Source organism: Protomyctophum bolini (genome assembly GCF_963924005.1).
Source record: "Protomyctophum bolini genome assembly, chromosome: 8".
NCBI classification, from domain to species: Eukaryota; Metazoa; Chordata; class Actinopteri; order Myctophiformes; family Myctophidae; genus Protomyctophum; species Protomyctophum bolini.
The window spans coordinates 18,899,659-18,918,252 of NC_137869.1; the positions used below are offsets into that span (position 1 = coordinate 18,899,659).

The following is an 18,594-nucleotide window of genomic DNA, read 5'->3' on the forward strand; positions in this document are numbered from 1 at the left end:
ATCAGAAAAGCATTGCCTAACCTTTTGGCAAATTAATCGCAGTAAAGAAAAATGTTAGTGATGTGTAAGGACCTTCAGATTTTACTGTGTGGATACAAGTGCAGCTTTTTATATGACACATTTCACAAAGACCTTGTTACGGTTTGCAGTATATGCAGTACAGAAGGGTTAGTTTGCACAAGTTTCACACAATTGAGAGAAATAGAACAGTGAGATCCTATTGTATTGTCCCTGTGTGCAGCCAGAGGACATCGGTTAGATGTTTAGAAATAGAATGAAAATGGTCTATGGTCTGTTTTAGTGCGTAGGTTGGAGTGTTGACTCTTAATAAGGTCATGGATCACCTCAATTGTATTATTATTCATTAAATTCAAGAGAATTCAATTCAAGAGAATTGATGTACAGTACGGCTGTTCTTTAATGCAAATGTCTGAAGCAATAAATACATGCTGGTCTAGATGATGACTTCTACTGTATCTGTGATATCCTATAATTTCACCCTCAAATTATTGTCTTTTTTTTAGCTGGGTTTATTACCACATTAAGTTGATCTTTTGCCAGTATTCTTCCTGTATCTAGCCCTATATTCTGTGACACATTTCATTGTTATTGGTTGAAATATAATAAATGCACCGCCCTTTTGTCTTGGGAATACAGCCCTTTCTGATTGTATTTTTTATATTCATCTTTCATAATAGATCTGGTTGGGAATACATGGCATTTGCACAAGACCAAATGCATGCATGCATGCATACATACTAACATACATACATACACTGTAGTCTTTCTATAAATAAAACCACATGCTATTTGTAAAACAGGCAGCATGCAGTTATTCCTTTGATTATAAACACATCCTGTCGGGTTCTCTAGCTGTGACATCTGGCTCACATCTGTTTGTCAAGGATTTAGCTCCACTTAAGTTGCTTTTTCCATTCAGCATGACGATACTCCAATTTAAGCTGTCACTGATGGCAGGGGCCGACTGCAATCACATTGTACATGTATACACCCGAGAAGCTCAGAGCAACACACACATGCACGGTACTACTAGCATCCCACCATCAGAATGATCATCACACCACTTCCAGTGTAGGCTACTCTCCCATGAACTTTGTACACATATTTACCCCGGCCATCTTTACTTCCAGATGCAAAATAGCAGAGTATACTTTGTGTTACAGACGATTAAACTGAGGACATGGTTTAATGGTGTCCATGCCATTTGAGGCGAGCACAACATAGCCCAGAGAAACTGAAAAAGCTGAATAACAAGTTTCATCACCACTTGAAGCTACAAGCTCACAACATTATTAATATTGTATTAATAAGAATGTTCACTTCATAAACTGAGGCGTGTGAAATAAATGCAAAACAGAAGGTAATTATGGTGGGAAATTGCAAGTGTGGGTTGCAATTTCCCTCCAGCAGCTCGCTACACTATGATGGTATACTGTATTGACTCAAATGGGGAATTGCAAGTGTGGTTGCTGATGATGTCTGATGATGATGATGTATTGACCCATGCACACAATGTTTAGACTGAATGTTTATCTAGAATAAAGTTGGACAATAACTATAGTCCGATTGCCTCTTATACATTAAATTGTATAATAATAATAATAATGTAACTGTAATTACATTATTGTTACAGTAATTAAACTACTAACTGTCTACTAAATGAAGAACATAATTCTACGTGTATGTGTTTCCTGTTTCCAGGGATCAGTTGAATCAGGTATAATTTGTTGTGTGCATTTTTCATTTTAGCCACTAGAGGATGATAACATTCAGCCATGATGACCATAATGAGTTATAGACTGTAAGGGGCCAGGGCCATGACGACACCAATACACCACTGTGGACTACAGTACCAACAAACCATTGCGCTGTAGCCGATCTTGCATGCTGGGATAGCTATGAAATGTAGAAGTCCTTCTGTAAGATAGTTGTGAGTTAAATTGCTCTATTGGTGTGTGTGTGTGTGTGTGTGTGTGTGTGTGTGTGTGTGTGTGTGTGTGTGTGTGTGTGTGTGTGTGTGTGTGTGTGCGCGCGCGCGCGCGTGTGTATTCACAGATTGATTGATTGGACTGTGGAATGACTTCTACAAGGTGTGAAGGTTGAGCATTGTTTTTTCCATGCAGAACATATTACACGTTGAATGTATAATTTAATTAAGGTACTGGCAGTGATATTTTGTCGTGTTAAATAGCTCTATTCCAATAGTAGCCTATAATAATGATTGCTATGTGTTTGGTCATTAACAGGTGCACTCTCCAGCTCGTCTCTCCAGCTCTTTAGTAAACATAACATAGGCTACATTTTCTGATTTTCTGAAGTGATGGAAAAAAGAGCAGAACAAATGGTTCTGACCATTGAAAAAATCCCAGGCTACTGCAGTAGGCAGTCTACCACGGTACCACCATCAGATTTAGTCCACACAATTAGGCTCTCATCTATACGGCTTGCCTTAGGCCATTTGGAAGGAGATCTTTTTTATATATATTAAACTAGTTTCTAGTTAAAATGAAACAGTCATATTGCGCTATTAAATGAAGTAATTTCGGAACTTGCAAAGTAGCAAAGGGGACCAAAGCTGTTTGACGCAGCCTTAAACCTCTAGAAAGGTTTGTGATGAATGTGTCGAGGTCTGACAACGTGCATTTGTAGTTTGCGCACCTGCGTATAGATAGACCACCATTTAGGCTATAATGTGCATGAGCATGTGACGGTGCAACAGCAGATAACCAAATGCAACGATGAGTGGGAGGAGCAGGTCATTGAGGAATGATTTGAGAACGCGGGGACACCTGTGTGCAAACTGCAAAAAAATTGCAAGTCTCATGTTGGAAGAGGGTGTTCTAGCCTCCACTCAGCGTCAGCAGAGCAGAACTGGACCATATCGGCTCCAACACAATCCATCACAATCAACACACGCCGCTCTCCGTGCACACCTGCAAGTTCGGTGTTTTTTTTTCTAAATGACGAAGATGTCACAGAAACTGTTGCCATACTTGTTACTTCTGTCAGTTTTCAATATGTGGTAAGTGACGCATTTATTTAAATGTTGGCGTTTATTTCACGATTTTGTTTTTAGCACAGAATGTGTTCTTTTGAGAGCACATGCATGCACATACCAAACTTAATTTAATTGTCGAACTCGAAGGGGTGCGTCATGAATTTTACAATTGCTTTATAAAACTTGATGTAGGCTATATGTCAAGTTTCAGAAAGCAATTTATCCGTTCACAAGAACAGGTTAAGCCTGCATTGTGAGGGATCGACTTTATAATGACTATGCCAGACTATCTGAGAGCTATAGTCTGTCTATCTGTAGGCTACAGTAAGCTATAGGCTACAGATAAATAATGATTCGTATGATTTGAACTAACTCCTCCTGAACATCACGCTATTAACACACAGTTTGTCAACTTTTATGTGTTGAACTTTTACTTTAGTCATTAAGGTAGCGCTGGGGGCATCTATCACTTTTGCTTCTTTTGTTATGAAGATTTGTCAGTTATTATTTAGGCTATTATAATCAAGGTCTCTAATGTTTTGAATAATCGATGCATTTTCATCTGCGTGAATTCCTTAAAATGTATTGTTTAATTTGTCAAAAAAATATGTAGCCTATAAGAATTAATAAAGATGAAAGCTGAGGCTATACAGTGAACTAGTGAACTAATTGTCACGTAAAATCTTTGACAATACGAAATATTGATATATTCACAAATGTGTATTTTTCTCCCTTAGCTCTCAAACAATTGAATATGAAGACGACTATGAGGATGTTACTGTAAATCAAATGTTGGCTCCTAAATCACATGAAACCTCGGACACCACGGAAATACTGAACAACTTACTGAGGGAATACGACAGGAAACTACGGCCAGACATCGGAGGTAAGTCACTGTCTTTCATTCACAGAAAATGCGACCCAGTGATGCTGAGAGAGAGAGAGGCAGAGAGAGGGAGACTCATGTGCGCTGTCCATGGTCCTGAAAGCATGGTGTGTGTGTGTGTGTGTGTGTGTGTGTGTGTGTGTGTGTGTGTGTGTGTGTGTGTGTGTGTGTGTGTGTGTGTGTGTGTGTGTGTGTGTGTGTGTGTGTGTGTGTGTGTGTGTGTGTGTGTCCTGTGTGCTGAAACTGCATGTGAGGGACATTTCCTTTCCCAGCATTCATCCCATCATATTTAATTAAAATGAGCCATTCACCTCAATCTATAGCTAGCTAACCACGTCGGGGTGCAACACATGTTGGTGCACATGCAACACTTCGTGCACGACACATCATGCAACCAAGTACAAATCACCCTTTATTCTTCAATTGTTACATGAAGATACAGATAATGCACTTCCGATCAGTCGTTCTCAAACCTTTTCATGTCAAGGAACCCCAAATTAATATGTATTTGGACACAGACCCCAATCTGAAAACATTATGTGACAGGGACCCGCGTACAAATCTTGTAGCCTACATTATGGACTTTGTTTTTTCCTAGATAAAAAAGCAGCTCTACAGGCTCACATTGTGGCATGATGTGACACATTGAACCCCTTTCCACCGGTTGGTTCCCAATGGCGATATACTGTATATAAGGTTAAAGTAGGCTAGTTACCGGTAAACCAATTTAACGCTATATTAACTTTGATTACTGCTTTAGATGGTGTTTTTCTTTTGTGTGGATAAGCCATATGTCTGATTAATCTAACGGCAGTCATTTTAGCCTAAAATGAGAAAAATAATTAGGCTATTCCCACATTCTAGCAACTGGTTGTATTTGGGCATAGTACATGTATGCATTGTCCACATCAAAAGGGCTGGCCTCATCTACTGATAGGAATAAACATAAAACATTGGCTGTAAGGATACATCCTGAATCTGTTCTATTGGTTTATTAGAATTGGTTCCACAGGGGTGTCTGGTGACTCAGCCAGTGCATGAACAATTATGTTTGTTGTGAGTCAGGAGGACCCGGGTTCAAAGCCAATCCCCATCTTATTTCACATGTCTCCTCTCTCTCTGCCCTCCACCTCTCTACGCCAGTGATTCTCAGCCTTTTTAATGTCAAGGGCCCCCAATGTCATAGGCCTTAGGGCCGATTCATACTCCTATTTTACCGCTGTTTCGGCGCTGTAGTGCCGAAATGATTTCGGCTCGTCAGAAAATTTCAGTAGCACCGAAGAGCCGACTTAGGACGGTACCCGCCCCCCCGAACCTCAAATGACGTCAAATTGTAGGCTCTACAGAGCCGAACCGACTTTTATTCGGCTCTAAAATAGGAGTATGAATCGGCCCTTAGGCCACGACCATGATTTTATAATTTTACTGGCCTCTAAGGGAAAATCAGTTTTCTACACTCATAATCAGTGCTCTACACTCTCCTAATCAAATAAATAATAAAAATCACACCTGTGTGAAGTGAGGGGCGCTCTTATCATCAATATGATTAGGTGATGTAATGATGATGTAAAACAAACGGTGACAAACATTAAATTCTATTTATTGTCAATGGCGTTTTTAAAACAAACATTGAACTAAAAACAAACATTAGGAGGGGCTAGCGCCCCTCAAAAATCATACCTGTGTGAAGTGAAGGGCCTCTTATCATACATATCGTACATCATCATGACGTAACATGTCGATTTGCTCAGACACATACTATGATGTAAATTCTCCATTCATTGTCAATATGAATGTAATGTTTGTGTAAGACAAAAATCTACACTAATAGCTGAATATAGGAGGGGCTAGCGCCCCTCAATAATGGCTTTAAAAATAGGCTGACCCTCCCAGATAATGTTTCACGCAGTTAAAATAACACACTGGATTTAACTTGTGTATCTCTCACTGTATTGTCCCTGCAAGCATACCCTACCCTGAATGCTCAAGAAACCAGGTGTGAACCAGGCTGTGGCTGCCGTACAATAGACCCATCACAGCATTGTTCTATACCTGCAATGTGTAACTTCTGCAGGATCTTGTAGTGTCCTTGAGTAAGCATCAGGTAAAGAGAACAGCCAGCTTGCTTGGTGATGGAGCCTGCATGTGCACCATACCAGCATGACAGCGATCAGCACAGAAGTGGAGGAAACAAAACACACATACAAGTTTCATTAGGCTCGTTACGGCGGGGCTCCAACGGGGCAGTGGAGCCACCCTTCATTGATTAAAAAGGGAACATTCCCTGACGGAGACGCGTGAGGTTCCTCACATACAAATAGGTTTAAACAATTATGCTTCTGTGGGATATATACTGTACAGTATTTGTGACACTACTTTTATGACAGGAAGAATTTGAAACCCAAGGGATTGGAAGTGACTGTCTCTTACTTTCCAGCAAAATCTCCCACTTAAATTGGATTCCAACGGTGTTGTGGCAACTGAACAATGAACAGCCACAGTCTCCACATTTGGCTGCCTACTATTTGTCTTTCTGTTCGACACTGTTCCTCAGTCTGTGGGATCCTCCCTCTGGGCCTATAGTGAGTTGGGATATAATTGGAATGATTGAAATCATTGGTCATCCGTTGTCTTGATTGGCTGCACTTGGTTCCCCTTCTCCCATACAACACCTGACCCCACTTTTCTTGTTGCATACTTTGATAACCTTGAGCTTTGTTAACCTTGAAGTCAAAAGGCTAGCCACCACCTACAGTAGTTCAAAATTAACTTCTAGTTTTCATGACTTATAGTCAGGGCATGGTGGGTTGTCTCTCATGGTTACTATAGAGCCTCGTAGAACTGAAATCTGGTGGACCCCCCCCCCCATTTTATTTCCACGTACAGTCGTACAATGGTCAGATCAGCACACACATAGATAAGAGTACTCCCCCTGGAGCCCTGGAGTGTGACAAGCTGAAGTTTGAAATACATTGTTTTCAAATAGGACGGCACAAATATCAGCAATTTTAGGCATGTGTGCAACATGACAACTGTTAAAAGTATTGTACAGTAACAACTAAAGTCTCTGTAATGTTTATGTTGTACTATTACTGAAAAATGATCTAAAAGAAAGGGATTTAAGATCATTAAAGCTGGGCTGTTTGTTGCTTGAGTCCAGTGCATTCTGTCAACTTCCGGCCGTCCAGAACTGTCACACTTCGCCATGCTCTTCGCCAATAAAAGCCTATGTAGAAGAGGACTGGCCCTGTGAAAGTTGTCACAACTCTCTCATCTAAACAGCGCTTACAGACACACAAGCCAGTGAAGCCACTTTCTTTCCCAGGACAAAGAACCACACCAATTTTAAACCACCTGCGATACTAAAAAACACCCACGGACATTTGTGCAGCAAGCAGCTCACAACAGCTGTGCCAGTCAAAGCATACTGAAGTTTAGTGAACACCGACAGTCAATCAAAGCTTAGCTTGTGTCAAGTCAAACAAACGTGAATCCTTGACTTCCGGTTGGTAGAATTCCAAATAAGAGATCATCATGATCATCGTTTTTCAACCACGGTCGAGATCATGGATTTCACGATGCCACGCCAGACTTCCCGGTCCTTCATTGCCATCCCCAGTTCCTGCCTACTGAATCATGTGTCCGTAGTGATGACATCAGGGAATGACAGTTTTCTACCTCATGATCAGCTCTGTAGCAGTGGCTGGCAAACTGTTTTCTTCTGGATCGGACTAGTGAAGAAACACGGGGAAGGTTGCCGTATATTAGAGAAGGCGATGGGTGGCTCTTCTAAAAGAGATTTTGCGCTCATTAAATCAAATAAGAAATATCTTTCCATGCTAATTACCGTGTGTGTGCGTGCGTGCGTGTGTGTTTAAGATGTGCCGAGGTGGGGTACTATGAAAGTCACGATAACAGCCTATGGCCCACGGCCTATAGTGAGTGTAATGGAATAGAATGGAGTGAATGGATTTTTTGGTCAATGTAAAGTCAATGAGTTAGTATGGCTCTTAAATCCAGCATTTTGTTATGAAGGAAAATATCTTGTTTGATTATTCTATTAGCTATTTATACATTTGACCTGACATTTATATCAATCCAGCGCTTATGAAAGTACCCAAAATAATAATTTTAAAGGGCCCTCCACACCAATATGATAATAATGATGTGAAGAGCATTTACACGATAAACGATAATGCTTGATTTAGACCTACTTAGTAGGCTATAACTTGGGCTTAACATTCTGTAAACAGTGGCATCATGCCACCACGTCATACAGTAGCTCTTACTGCTGTACGTTGTGCAGAAAAAGTCTGGTCTGGGTTCAAGAAATTCTTCAGAGACAAGAGGAGTTAAAAGAATCCAACACACTGCTATGAGAGTTGTCATCTTTTGAAGACAATTTTAATTTATACTTTTGTATGCCAACATGAATTTGATAGTATCCTGCGGAATGTCAAAGTAGAAGCTCCATAAACACCAAAGCCAGTCATGTCTAAACATATTCAAGAATCAAGAGGAAATGATCTATCTCTCTCAATTTGGTGGAAGGGCAAAACAGACTGAGGTTACAGTATATTCTATCATAATTGTATTATTGTTCATTATAGTGATGCCTTGACTTGATAGAAATGGGATGTGATGGACAGACATGGTATGACAGCCTACAGTTCCATGGCAGAGGGTAGGATTGTAGCCGTCCAACAGAATAATGCCACATCGGTTATTTGTATATTAAGCCAGGCCAGCTTTGGTTGTTACCATACCTTGCCAAGAAAGAGTTTACAGAAGAATATTCAAACAACAGGCAGCATTCACAGGTTCTGTTCTGTCATGCAGTCCCCCATCCAGATGTTGCAAAGACCTTTTGATCCGAGCTAGATAGTACTGTCCACACTCTGATGAACATCCCCATGTGTGACATCCTAGGTGTCAGTCTTGTTCTACAGCAGATGACCCCTGACACCTCCACCAGCAGTCCCTCCAAGGCCAGTGCAGCTAATTAATGCACCCATTTCAGGTCTGCTTACTCACACCCTATTTGTCCTGCTAGTGAGTCAACTGGGTCAAGTCGCCAAATGTTATGTCCATGCAGTGGCAGCTGACACATGGCCTGCACTCCGTTTTATTTTGGTTATTATTATTATTATTTGTAATACGAATGATGCAAGTTGGAACGATGCAAGTTAGAAATGCACTGGAACACTGACGTTTTAGAAGGCGTTTATGTGAACATAACAAATTAACCTTTTACATTACAGGCACTGAGGAGCGGTTTAGTGAGACATCAAGGATTTGTAACTGTAGTCAATTACTGTGCTAGCACAGATTGATTTGTCCTAAAGCACGATAGTAACATTACATGTCTCCCTATGACTTTTTCCGCAGCATTTATGGGCCTCAGGGCTCTAATAGTGAGTAGTGACTTTTCTTTTACTGATCGACGCAAACTTAAGTGTAGAGTCTAAATATCTTTGCTGAAAATAGCCTCGTGTCCCGAGACATGAACCGGATGTAAACAAACGCTTGTCTTTTCTTTCACCCGGAATTAATTTTTTTGTAAACACCATCATCGGTTCTTTAGTTAAGGGGCGTTGAATAAAGCTTGTTTTGACCAAAACGCAATCTGGACAAAGAATCCGAGAAATGCATTTTTGTAAATCTGTTTACATTGAGGCCGATGGATAAACCAACACGGGCTCTTGTGACCTGGTGCAAGATTGTCCCGGTGGCAAAAGAACAGTTTCAGGTGCATTTAAGCGCACAGGGAGAGCTCAATCGGTGGCTAAACAGCAACTGCAGCACCGTGTGTGATATCTTTCTCACGGCCAGCTGTTAATGACATTGTCAATATTTCCATGGCCTGATTGTGTCAGCTTCCTTTTGGGCTGACACAGGAAACCCTCTCAACCGTGTCGGCCTTTGCTGTGCCGTGGCGTGTCACGCAACACATCGTAGATAGACTCATTACCGGAGAAGCTGGGCAGGCTCGGGAAAACCTGGTGGCAAGGCTAACTCTGTGTGACAGCGGACACATTGGAATTTAGAAAAGAAGGCAATGGTTATCAATCATGCAAAGTTCCCCTCGGTGCAGTGTGGGGGGCAGTGATGTGTCAAGAGTTTCCTGACTATGAGAGGTGACAATCTTGTTTTTATTTTGTTTATGGAACGTGGCTGACTTTAAACATGGCTTGCTCGAGTCAGGATCTACCATATGGGCACTTTGGGCACATGCACAGGGGCCCTTGGGCATCATCATTTTAGCTCCATGGAAATTTCCCCACTTTGTTATTGGCTGGGTTTCCTGGTAGGCCTCAGGCCTACCATTCTGAAATTTAGTTTAATAATATTTGGACTGCTGGGCAGCTGACAGTAGGCTCCCTTTACTCTTACTCTAAAAAATATATATATATATATTGCATAGATGTACCATTGCGTGGCACATCTATGCACAGAATGTTCACAGGCTTCTGTGTGCGGCCTAGAGGGCATCTGAGCATGCGCGGCACTACAAGTCTTACATTAAATGCGTTCGGGAAACCCAGCCCTTATTTATTAAATAGAGTCAAAATGAATGGTTTTATTGTTGGTGAGAATGCAGCTGGAAAGTGCAATTGTGTGTAAAGGAGCAACAATGGGCTATATTGGCTGTCACTCTGAGGCGTGGAGCCAAAAAAAAGAAACTGGCAAAAGTTCACGCACAGGTCTGCATGTGCAGGAGGGCCCTTCGAGCTTCAGTGCCCAGGGGCCCTCAGAGGTGCTAATCCAACCCTGTTCCTGACAAACTCATTCATGAGGCTTGTCTTAATCCAATAAATGTATTTAGCATATATAAATACTTATATACTTTATATATTGGCCAGAATAACCGTGGCATGAACTTTAATATCGTTCTATCTCCCATGCATAAAACCGACGCTCCATTGATCCTGTGTGGGTTGCAGAGTGCATTGGTCATTTTAGTATACATAATGCCTTGTAAAATGATGGCATTTTAATGAAATGGACAGGGGTGGGACTCGTGAAAGTCTTTCGATTCGTTCTGTAAGAAATGGATAAGAGGGAGCGATTTGATTGATAAGAAACGGAGTTGTGGCGATTTGATAGGAAATACATGTGGATAGATTTGATAGGAAATACAGGTGGAGAGATTCAATAGATGTGATATGATCTTCCGTCTGGTTTCCAGATGGAGCCATTTGACTGGAAAGAAAAAAGCATGTAGTTCAACATGTTGTAACATTGTTGTACTAAATATCCCAGGTGGGATTGATTGAAATAACCTATACTTAACTAATCCCTTTAATTTGTTGACAGGGGTCATTTCACCGAATATCAAAAATAGCCGATTGCAACGCATTGTGCTATTTTTTACCAAATGTTCGCCTATTACGACATGGATTCAAGTGGTTAAAGAACCACTGTCACCCATTTAACAGGTTTGGTTTACTTCTCACTATATGCCCTCTCTCGTACCGCCCCCACAAGTCATAAGGGTTTCCAGGAGCTCTCACAGATACCGCTGGTCTCTTACTGTTCTTCCTCCCGCTTGCCAGGCCAGCTGTCAGGGAACACCTGATGCACATGCACTGTTCACTTAAAAGCCCCCCCTCCCACCTCCAATTTCAGCTAGCTCCTGGTGTCCTGCCACTTCTCTTCGTTGACATGTGATAGGCTTTGGCGCAGCTAGCCAACGGGGAGACGATCTGTTCTGCCGTTTGAATATTTCAGAAGCCTTGGCATTTCTTCCAGTAATGAGCCTTGGCCAGTGAGAGAAGACACAGAGCGGAAGACTTTGTGCCATCAATCCATACGCCTGCATGGCACAGAGTGTGAAGACACCCGACCAAGAATAGGTTGTGTCTCCGTCCGGCAGTGCATTTGTGTCGGAGGGATTTACTTCCTGTGACTGATTGGTCCAAAACATTCTGCAATGGAGACCAGTGGACTTGTGACCAGGGGGGGCGGAGGAGGACTGAAATCACAGTATGATCGGGCCGGCCTTGACACATTATCACTACGGTCTACTTCAGTCTCTGAGGATTGTATATAGGCTTGCAAAATAAATGAGCATTATTAATAGCAATGAAGTGTAACCCAGGTCAAAATAGCCAAGTCAATAAAATAAGGATGTAAATATAAATGGATTTAGGATGAAACACAACACATTGCACTACAACACATCGTGAGCTTGTAGATTGACATCTTCATACTGTATTTAAGATTTTTGTAAATGTTTTGAAAAATTTCACCTAAAATGACATGCCCAAAATAGGGATTAATTAAGAATGATTTATTACATTAGCGATTATTGTTTCTATAATGTATTAATTATTTTGATTAACTGTATAGCCCCACTTCACTTTGCTGCCGACCATCTGGCAAATGGTAGCAGAGCATTGGGTCTCGATCCAGAGTGTGTGCGTGTGTGTGTGTGTGTGTGTGTGTGTGTGTGTGTATATATATATATATGCTGGACATGTCCCCAGGCCATAACTAAATAAATACAGTGTGCAGATTCTGCATTGTGTGTGTGTGTGTGTGTGTGTGTGTGTGTGTGAGACAAATGCATACAAGCATACCATTGCATACCTCCTGGTACAAGCATATGAGCAGCCTGTATAGTGAGGCTTCATCACTGACTGAACACGTACACAGAACTGCACAGATACAGTATAATACCTTACTATAAATATTGACAGGGAGAATATATACTGTATAATTAAAAGCTTGTTTTTCATGTCCCTCCTTTCCAATTGACCCCCCTGGAGCCCCCTTGTGGCCCTCTGGGAGACCCCACGTGCAATAGGAGGTATCTCTACAGCAGAACTCTGAGTATTTGCGCGCACGCGCACACACACACACACACACACACACACACACACACACACACACACACACACACACACACACACACACACACACACACACACACACACACACACACACACACACACACAGTTAGTACAGTCTGTTTTGCCAGCAGTGACATATGCTCCTCAAAGACATGGCACAGTAAACAGTAGTTTAATATAAAAGTTTGGGAGGTCTCTCTGGATTGATTCTTAAAAGTCTGAAAAGCAGCAAGAGGCTGGTAAAATGATAACTGAGATAAAATAAATATATAGTGGCCCAGATGTTCAGGAATGAATACAAAGAGGACCAGTGTTTATCCTTATGCTGTATGGCAGTGCACCAGAAGCCACTGTGGAGACTGGATTTGCAGTATTCGCCTCCTTTATTCCATATCCCTTAAAGATCCTGAGTGTTAATTTGACTCTGTAAAAGTTGCCCCTTACTGGTCCATTTCTAAACTCTCAGAGTTAAATGAATGCTCGGGATTTTGCTTTGTACTGAACGTGCTTAAAACGGTTCTGTTTATTTAATTCGCATTTTGTTCCAAAACAATCAAAGATCAATTTATCTTTTTTCTTTCAAAAGGGGACGATAATCCACTCCTTCCTATATTGACCAGCCCTGACCAACGTGCAACCTAAGCATAGCCTTATCCCGGTGAAGTCTTTGTGATGGACGATGATTGACTATTGGAAATCAAACAAGCTATCCTTTCTGACTCAGGGGCTATAAGAAAGATTGTAGTGGGACTATAGAGCGCCGCAGTCCCTCCCCCTTTCAGAAAAACTAGTGGCCCAGGAAATGAAAACCCCATGCATTCTCCCATCGGCACTTCTAATATAATTTATTTAAAGACGGTTACGCCGCGGACAAAGCCAACTCGGATCGTGACAAATCATGACAATGAACACAATGTTTTGGGCCGATCAAATCATTAGAAAGAAGAAAAGAAAGTCAGGAGAAAACACTTTGTTTTGTTTTTCGTCTTATAAATTATTTGATCGGCCCAAAACATTGTGTTCATTGTCATGATTTGTCACGATCCGAGTTGGCTTTGTCCGCGGCGTAACAGTCTTTAAATAAATTATATTAGAAGTGCCGATGGGAGAATGCATGGGATTTTCATTTCCTGGGCCACTCGTTTTTCTGAAAGGGGGAGGGACTGCGGCGCTCTATAGCAAACCCACACAGGATCAAGACAATTGACTTCATAATTGGAACTGTCAGGATGATAATTATTTGAAGACAGGCAGAGTTTGGAACACAGCTTTGGCTAGGTCACAAAGAAAATAATAGAATTAATGATTTTGGCAGACAGTCACATGCTCAAATTCACGCAACGCAACAATGTGCTAGCCCAGCATTTAATCCCCTTAAACCTTTCATTTGCACTAACATCCATTGATTTCCCCACTACGTTGTTTAACACTAATTCAATATGAAAACCAGTAAACCACAACAATAAACCTCAGACAATAAACCACAAGAATAAGACCAAGTCAGACCAAATAACCATTAAAAAGAGATTCACCTTTCCTTAGGCCTTCCTTTCAATAAGCCTTGACCAAACATTCCTTAAACACAATTTGTGTACTGGTCCCATAGTGATGCCGTTTTCGCTCCTCTACCACTGCATGAGGCCCTTTTATTGTCTACTCCTGCTATCTGCAGCACCATGCTGGGCGTCGGCAGGACAACAGGTGAACTTGATCACCCTACTCAGTGCCCATTGATGTGCTCCTGAAGTTTGAACAGGAAACTAGTCAAATAAAGGTCTGTAAGACCCAACATGGCAGGAACCCCTTCACAATAAAAGTTTCACCATCCCGGGGTCCGTTACAATGAACTCCTGAAATATTGAATATGAACTATTTTCAGTTTAGTCGGTCTGTCACTTCATTTCCTCATTTTTACTTTATTTCTATATTCTGTCATCTTTCTCCTTGATGATTCGGTGACGAGCGATTTTTTTAATTTTAATTTTTTACAAAGAAAATCCAAAAAGATCCTGGTTTTGCCATCAATATATCCGTCAGTGCAGTCAAACAGTGACTGGGCTGTAATCCCCCTCTTCTCTCTGAACTAACGTATGTCCATTCATCAGACACAGACGTGGCTATGCTGGAGAGAGATTAGCTAATGTACCAGCAGACCTGTTTATCATTCCCTGCCCACCCTTAATGGGGAATAAATCTCACAAGAGGTTATGCTGCAAGCACCTCTCAGTGAGGGACAAAATGTTTGTCTGCTGCTTAGTTAGGACTATATATAGTCCCCAGGTGTGCTGATTGTTGGCCCCGCCCACACCACCAACAAGGCAACCTGCCACTACTCCACCCCACTCTCAGCTAGAGTGGTGGGGTTTTCTACAGAAACATAAGGACAGAGAGCAATGTCCAGAGCTCAGTCTAGTCCTGGCCAAAATCCTGATTAAGCCTCAGAGTTGATTGATGGACAAAAGACCTCTTCAGTCTGACCTTATTGTATGCTGGAACACCAAATCTCCTTCCTGAAGGCAGCAACCTATACTCATTGGTCGGGGGGGTAGGACCAAGGGATTTGGGATTTGTTTATAAACATTTGGTATTTGTTTATAAACATTTGTGATTTGTTTATAAACATTTGTGATTTGTTTATAAACATTTTGGGATTTGTTTATAAACATTTGTGATTTGTTTACAAACATTTGGGATTTGTTTATAAACATTTGGGATTTGTAAGTCTCATGGGGGGGGTAGGACCACTACCAGTTGACCTGTAGTAAGTCTCATGGTCGGGGGGGTAGGACCAAGGGATTTTGGATTTGTTTATAAACATTTTGGTATTTGTTTATAAACATTTGTGATTTGTTTATAAACATTTGTGATTTGTTTATAAACATTTTGGGATTTGTTTATAAACATTTGGGATTTGTTTACAAACATTTGGGATTTGTTTATAAACATTTGGGATTTGTAAGTCTCATGGGGGGGGGTAGGACCACTACCAGTTGACCTGTAGTAAGTCTCATGGTCGGGGGGGTAGGACCAAGTCTCATGGGATTTGGGATTTGTTTATAAACATTTTGGTATTTGTTTATAAACATTTGGGATTTGTTTATAAACATTTGTGATTTGTTTATAAACATATGTGGCCCCCACCTAGCTTCTTAATTTTGATCTCAAAGTGCACCAGATTGAAGCATTTTCATGGCAAATTTACAATTTTTATCCGGCGTGGCAAAGCAGGAGGGGGGGGGGGGGCTCTGTATAATATGTTGCCTAGGGCCTCAAAAGCCATAGAACCAGCACTGTATACTCTCCATACAAGACATGGCTAGTATTAGAGGTGATATTCCTTGCTAACCTTATATTAGGATGCTGTTATCATATGTTCGTTCCAGACGAATTGCGACCACAGGTCGCATTTACTATGAAATCAGTTAATAATAAAATAGCTTGAATTTTGTACAAAATGGGCCACTCCTGCAAACTTGAGAATCAAATCTTAGCCAATCAGGATGGAATAAGAAAAATCTGACAGATCTGTACAAATTTGTGTGATGTTTGGACAACATCTGCAGTATATAAAAAACTGTTTTGCAAAAATATGCCTCCTGGTAGCGCTAGGCCTATAACAGGCCAATGTAAAACATTTGGGGCAGAGGTTCTTCCCTGTTCTCCATGCCTTCGGGCTTGTAGAGACAAAAATAGCCTGCTTTTTGGGCACACTTCCCAGACACTGCTCCTGCTTTGATGTGTAGCAAATGTTGCTCTAGTTTTATATTAGTTTTATATTGGTCAATGGTCACTTTATTAGATCCCCTGTTTCTCCTTGAGCTTCCTAGGTAGCCTATAATGTGTTTACGAATGCTATATGTCATTGTTATTCTCCTGTAGGTTGTTACAGGCAGAGATGTAACATTATTTCCCTCTTTTCTTGGCCAGTTCACACATAAAATATAAGAAATAATTTTTACCAATTGTGTTTAGTTTTTACAATCAAAATTCAGTCATATACGTGTTTAGAATTAGAACAGTAGGTTTTCTTTTGAGGTGTTTGCGGTGAATCGTGTTCTAGTGCATTTTATATCCATAAATAAACATTTGGCATTAAATTGTTACACACTTTAAACGCCTCACATGTTCCAGGGATTTACAGTGGTACGATGTCTTGCCTGCAGCTGGTGCAGCGTGGTTTTGGAGAGAAGCATTGACCGTTTCCATTCGTGAAAAAAATGTCAGATAGAATTGCAGATAGAAAATCACCCCTGTGTGAACTGAGTGGTGCAACTCCCCTCTCACTCCCCCCCTCCCCTCTCTCCTCTCTCTCTCTCATTAGCAGGCAACAGTGCAGCACTAATACTATCCCTCTCTCCGTTTCTGCGCCCTACAGCGCCCCCTACTGGTAGTCAGTCATACTGGTGCTCATACTGGTGCTCATGAACACATACATAGGTGAACCAACAGATACTTCTGTAGCAGCTTATGCAGACCACCGGCTCTCTTTTTGTGCATGCAAATTTGCGAGAAATGCCATGATTGCGCAGTAGTTGAAACCATTGCTCTTAACAAGGCTGCTCTCACGGTCCAACGCATGGGGCACAGAGGTTTCAAAGACCTGAGGTGCGTCCTCATCTGGTAGCCTACTCCTTAAACCAGGCTAGTCGCTTTGGTGAATTTCTGATCAGTTATTATGTCATGAACAACTACCATGAAATCCTGACACTCTTTGATGTTGTGGACAACATCCTGCACAACTAAATTCAGGACATGATTGTGCAGTGCAGTGAATGTAGACAAGACACTAGGGCTGTCCGCCTCGACAGGTTCTGTCGCTGGGTCGGCGGCAGGTTTCAACGGCAGGCTGGCATCGCTGTTGCCAGCCAGTGTTTTTGCTGGTGGTTTCATTGTGAACAAGTAAGCAGAGTAGTAGTACAGTACTGTATGAATACCCTACCTGGCAGGTGAAAACAAAGATAAGAAATAGTGGACTAAAGCCTGATGTATTCATAGTGTACACGGCGGAAATGGCTAATCTACAATTCTCGGCACGCGACACTGGCGCACTATCTATAAATTCAGCAATAGCATCTATCTCACGCATAGTAGAACATCACAGCTATAATCATTTTACACATGCTTCTGTCTAATGGGTCTGCTCCCCTCAGCCCTAAGACAAGAATGAGATGGTGGGTAAATAACCAACAGGCTAATTAGGCACTGCTAATTAATTATCTACCGTCATGGTTTCCACATACACAACCCCACCCCCCCAAACTGGTGCTAAATGGCATGATTTATCAACTGCAACGGAATTAGTAGGGTACTGTATAATGAAAAAAGTAATGTAATACAATTTCATTGCCAGAGGTGCATGCAAATCTTCAAAGGGACACAATTAACCAGGAGCGCTATTGTATCTGCTGCACGGCCTCCCCACTCTGTCGTTTAGTGTTCTTCCAATGTGTGTCTTAGCCACATGTTCAAGTTAAAAGTAGATCTTTCAGGCTGTGCAGTCATTCCAGTCGATTCACTGTACGTCTTGTTGCCAATATTTTGTAGTGCGACCTCTAAATCATTTGAGTGTTGTGGTCAAAATGAAGCAGCATGGGCGCCAGCCTCTTTTCAAAGTGGGTTCAGTAAACTCGGAGCACAGTCCCGAGCCAACCACTATCAATTAACATAATCTGTGCCACATAAAAATTTAGTAATTTTGATGGGGGGGGGGGGGCCCGGCTGTCTCGGAGCCCTTCATTATATGTGATTCACTGCCTAGTGATGTGGCTCCAATATTCACTGGAAAAGAGAAGGGAACCCGCACACTCATATGCTCCAAAAGATACATTTATTGA

At 41.5% G+C, this 18,594-nt stretch overlaps 1 protein-coding gene across 1 annotated transcript in view; it reads left to right on the top strand.

Annotated features, from left to right (window-relative positions):
* Positions 1-2,990: 2,990 nt before the first annotated feature.
* gabrg3 (gamma-aminobutyric acid type A receptor subunit gamma3) overlaps positions 2,991-18,594 on the top strand; it is a gene marked incomplete at both ends in the record, with an annotated part of 95,304 nt that continues 79,700 nt past the window's right edge. The window contains 2 exons of the mRNA XM_080770917.1: positions 2,991-3,043; positions 3,757-3,905. Coding sequence (XP_080627043.1) covers positions 2,991-3,043; positions 3,757-3,905 — 202 coding nt within the window. The remainder of the gene's footprint in view (positions 3,044-3,756; positions 3,906-18,594) is intronic.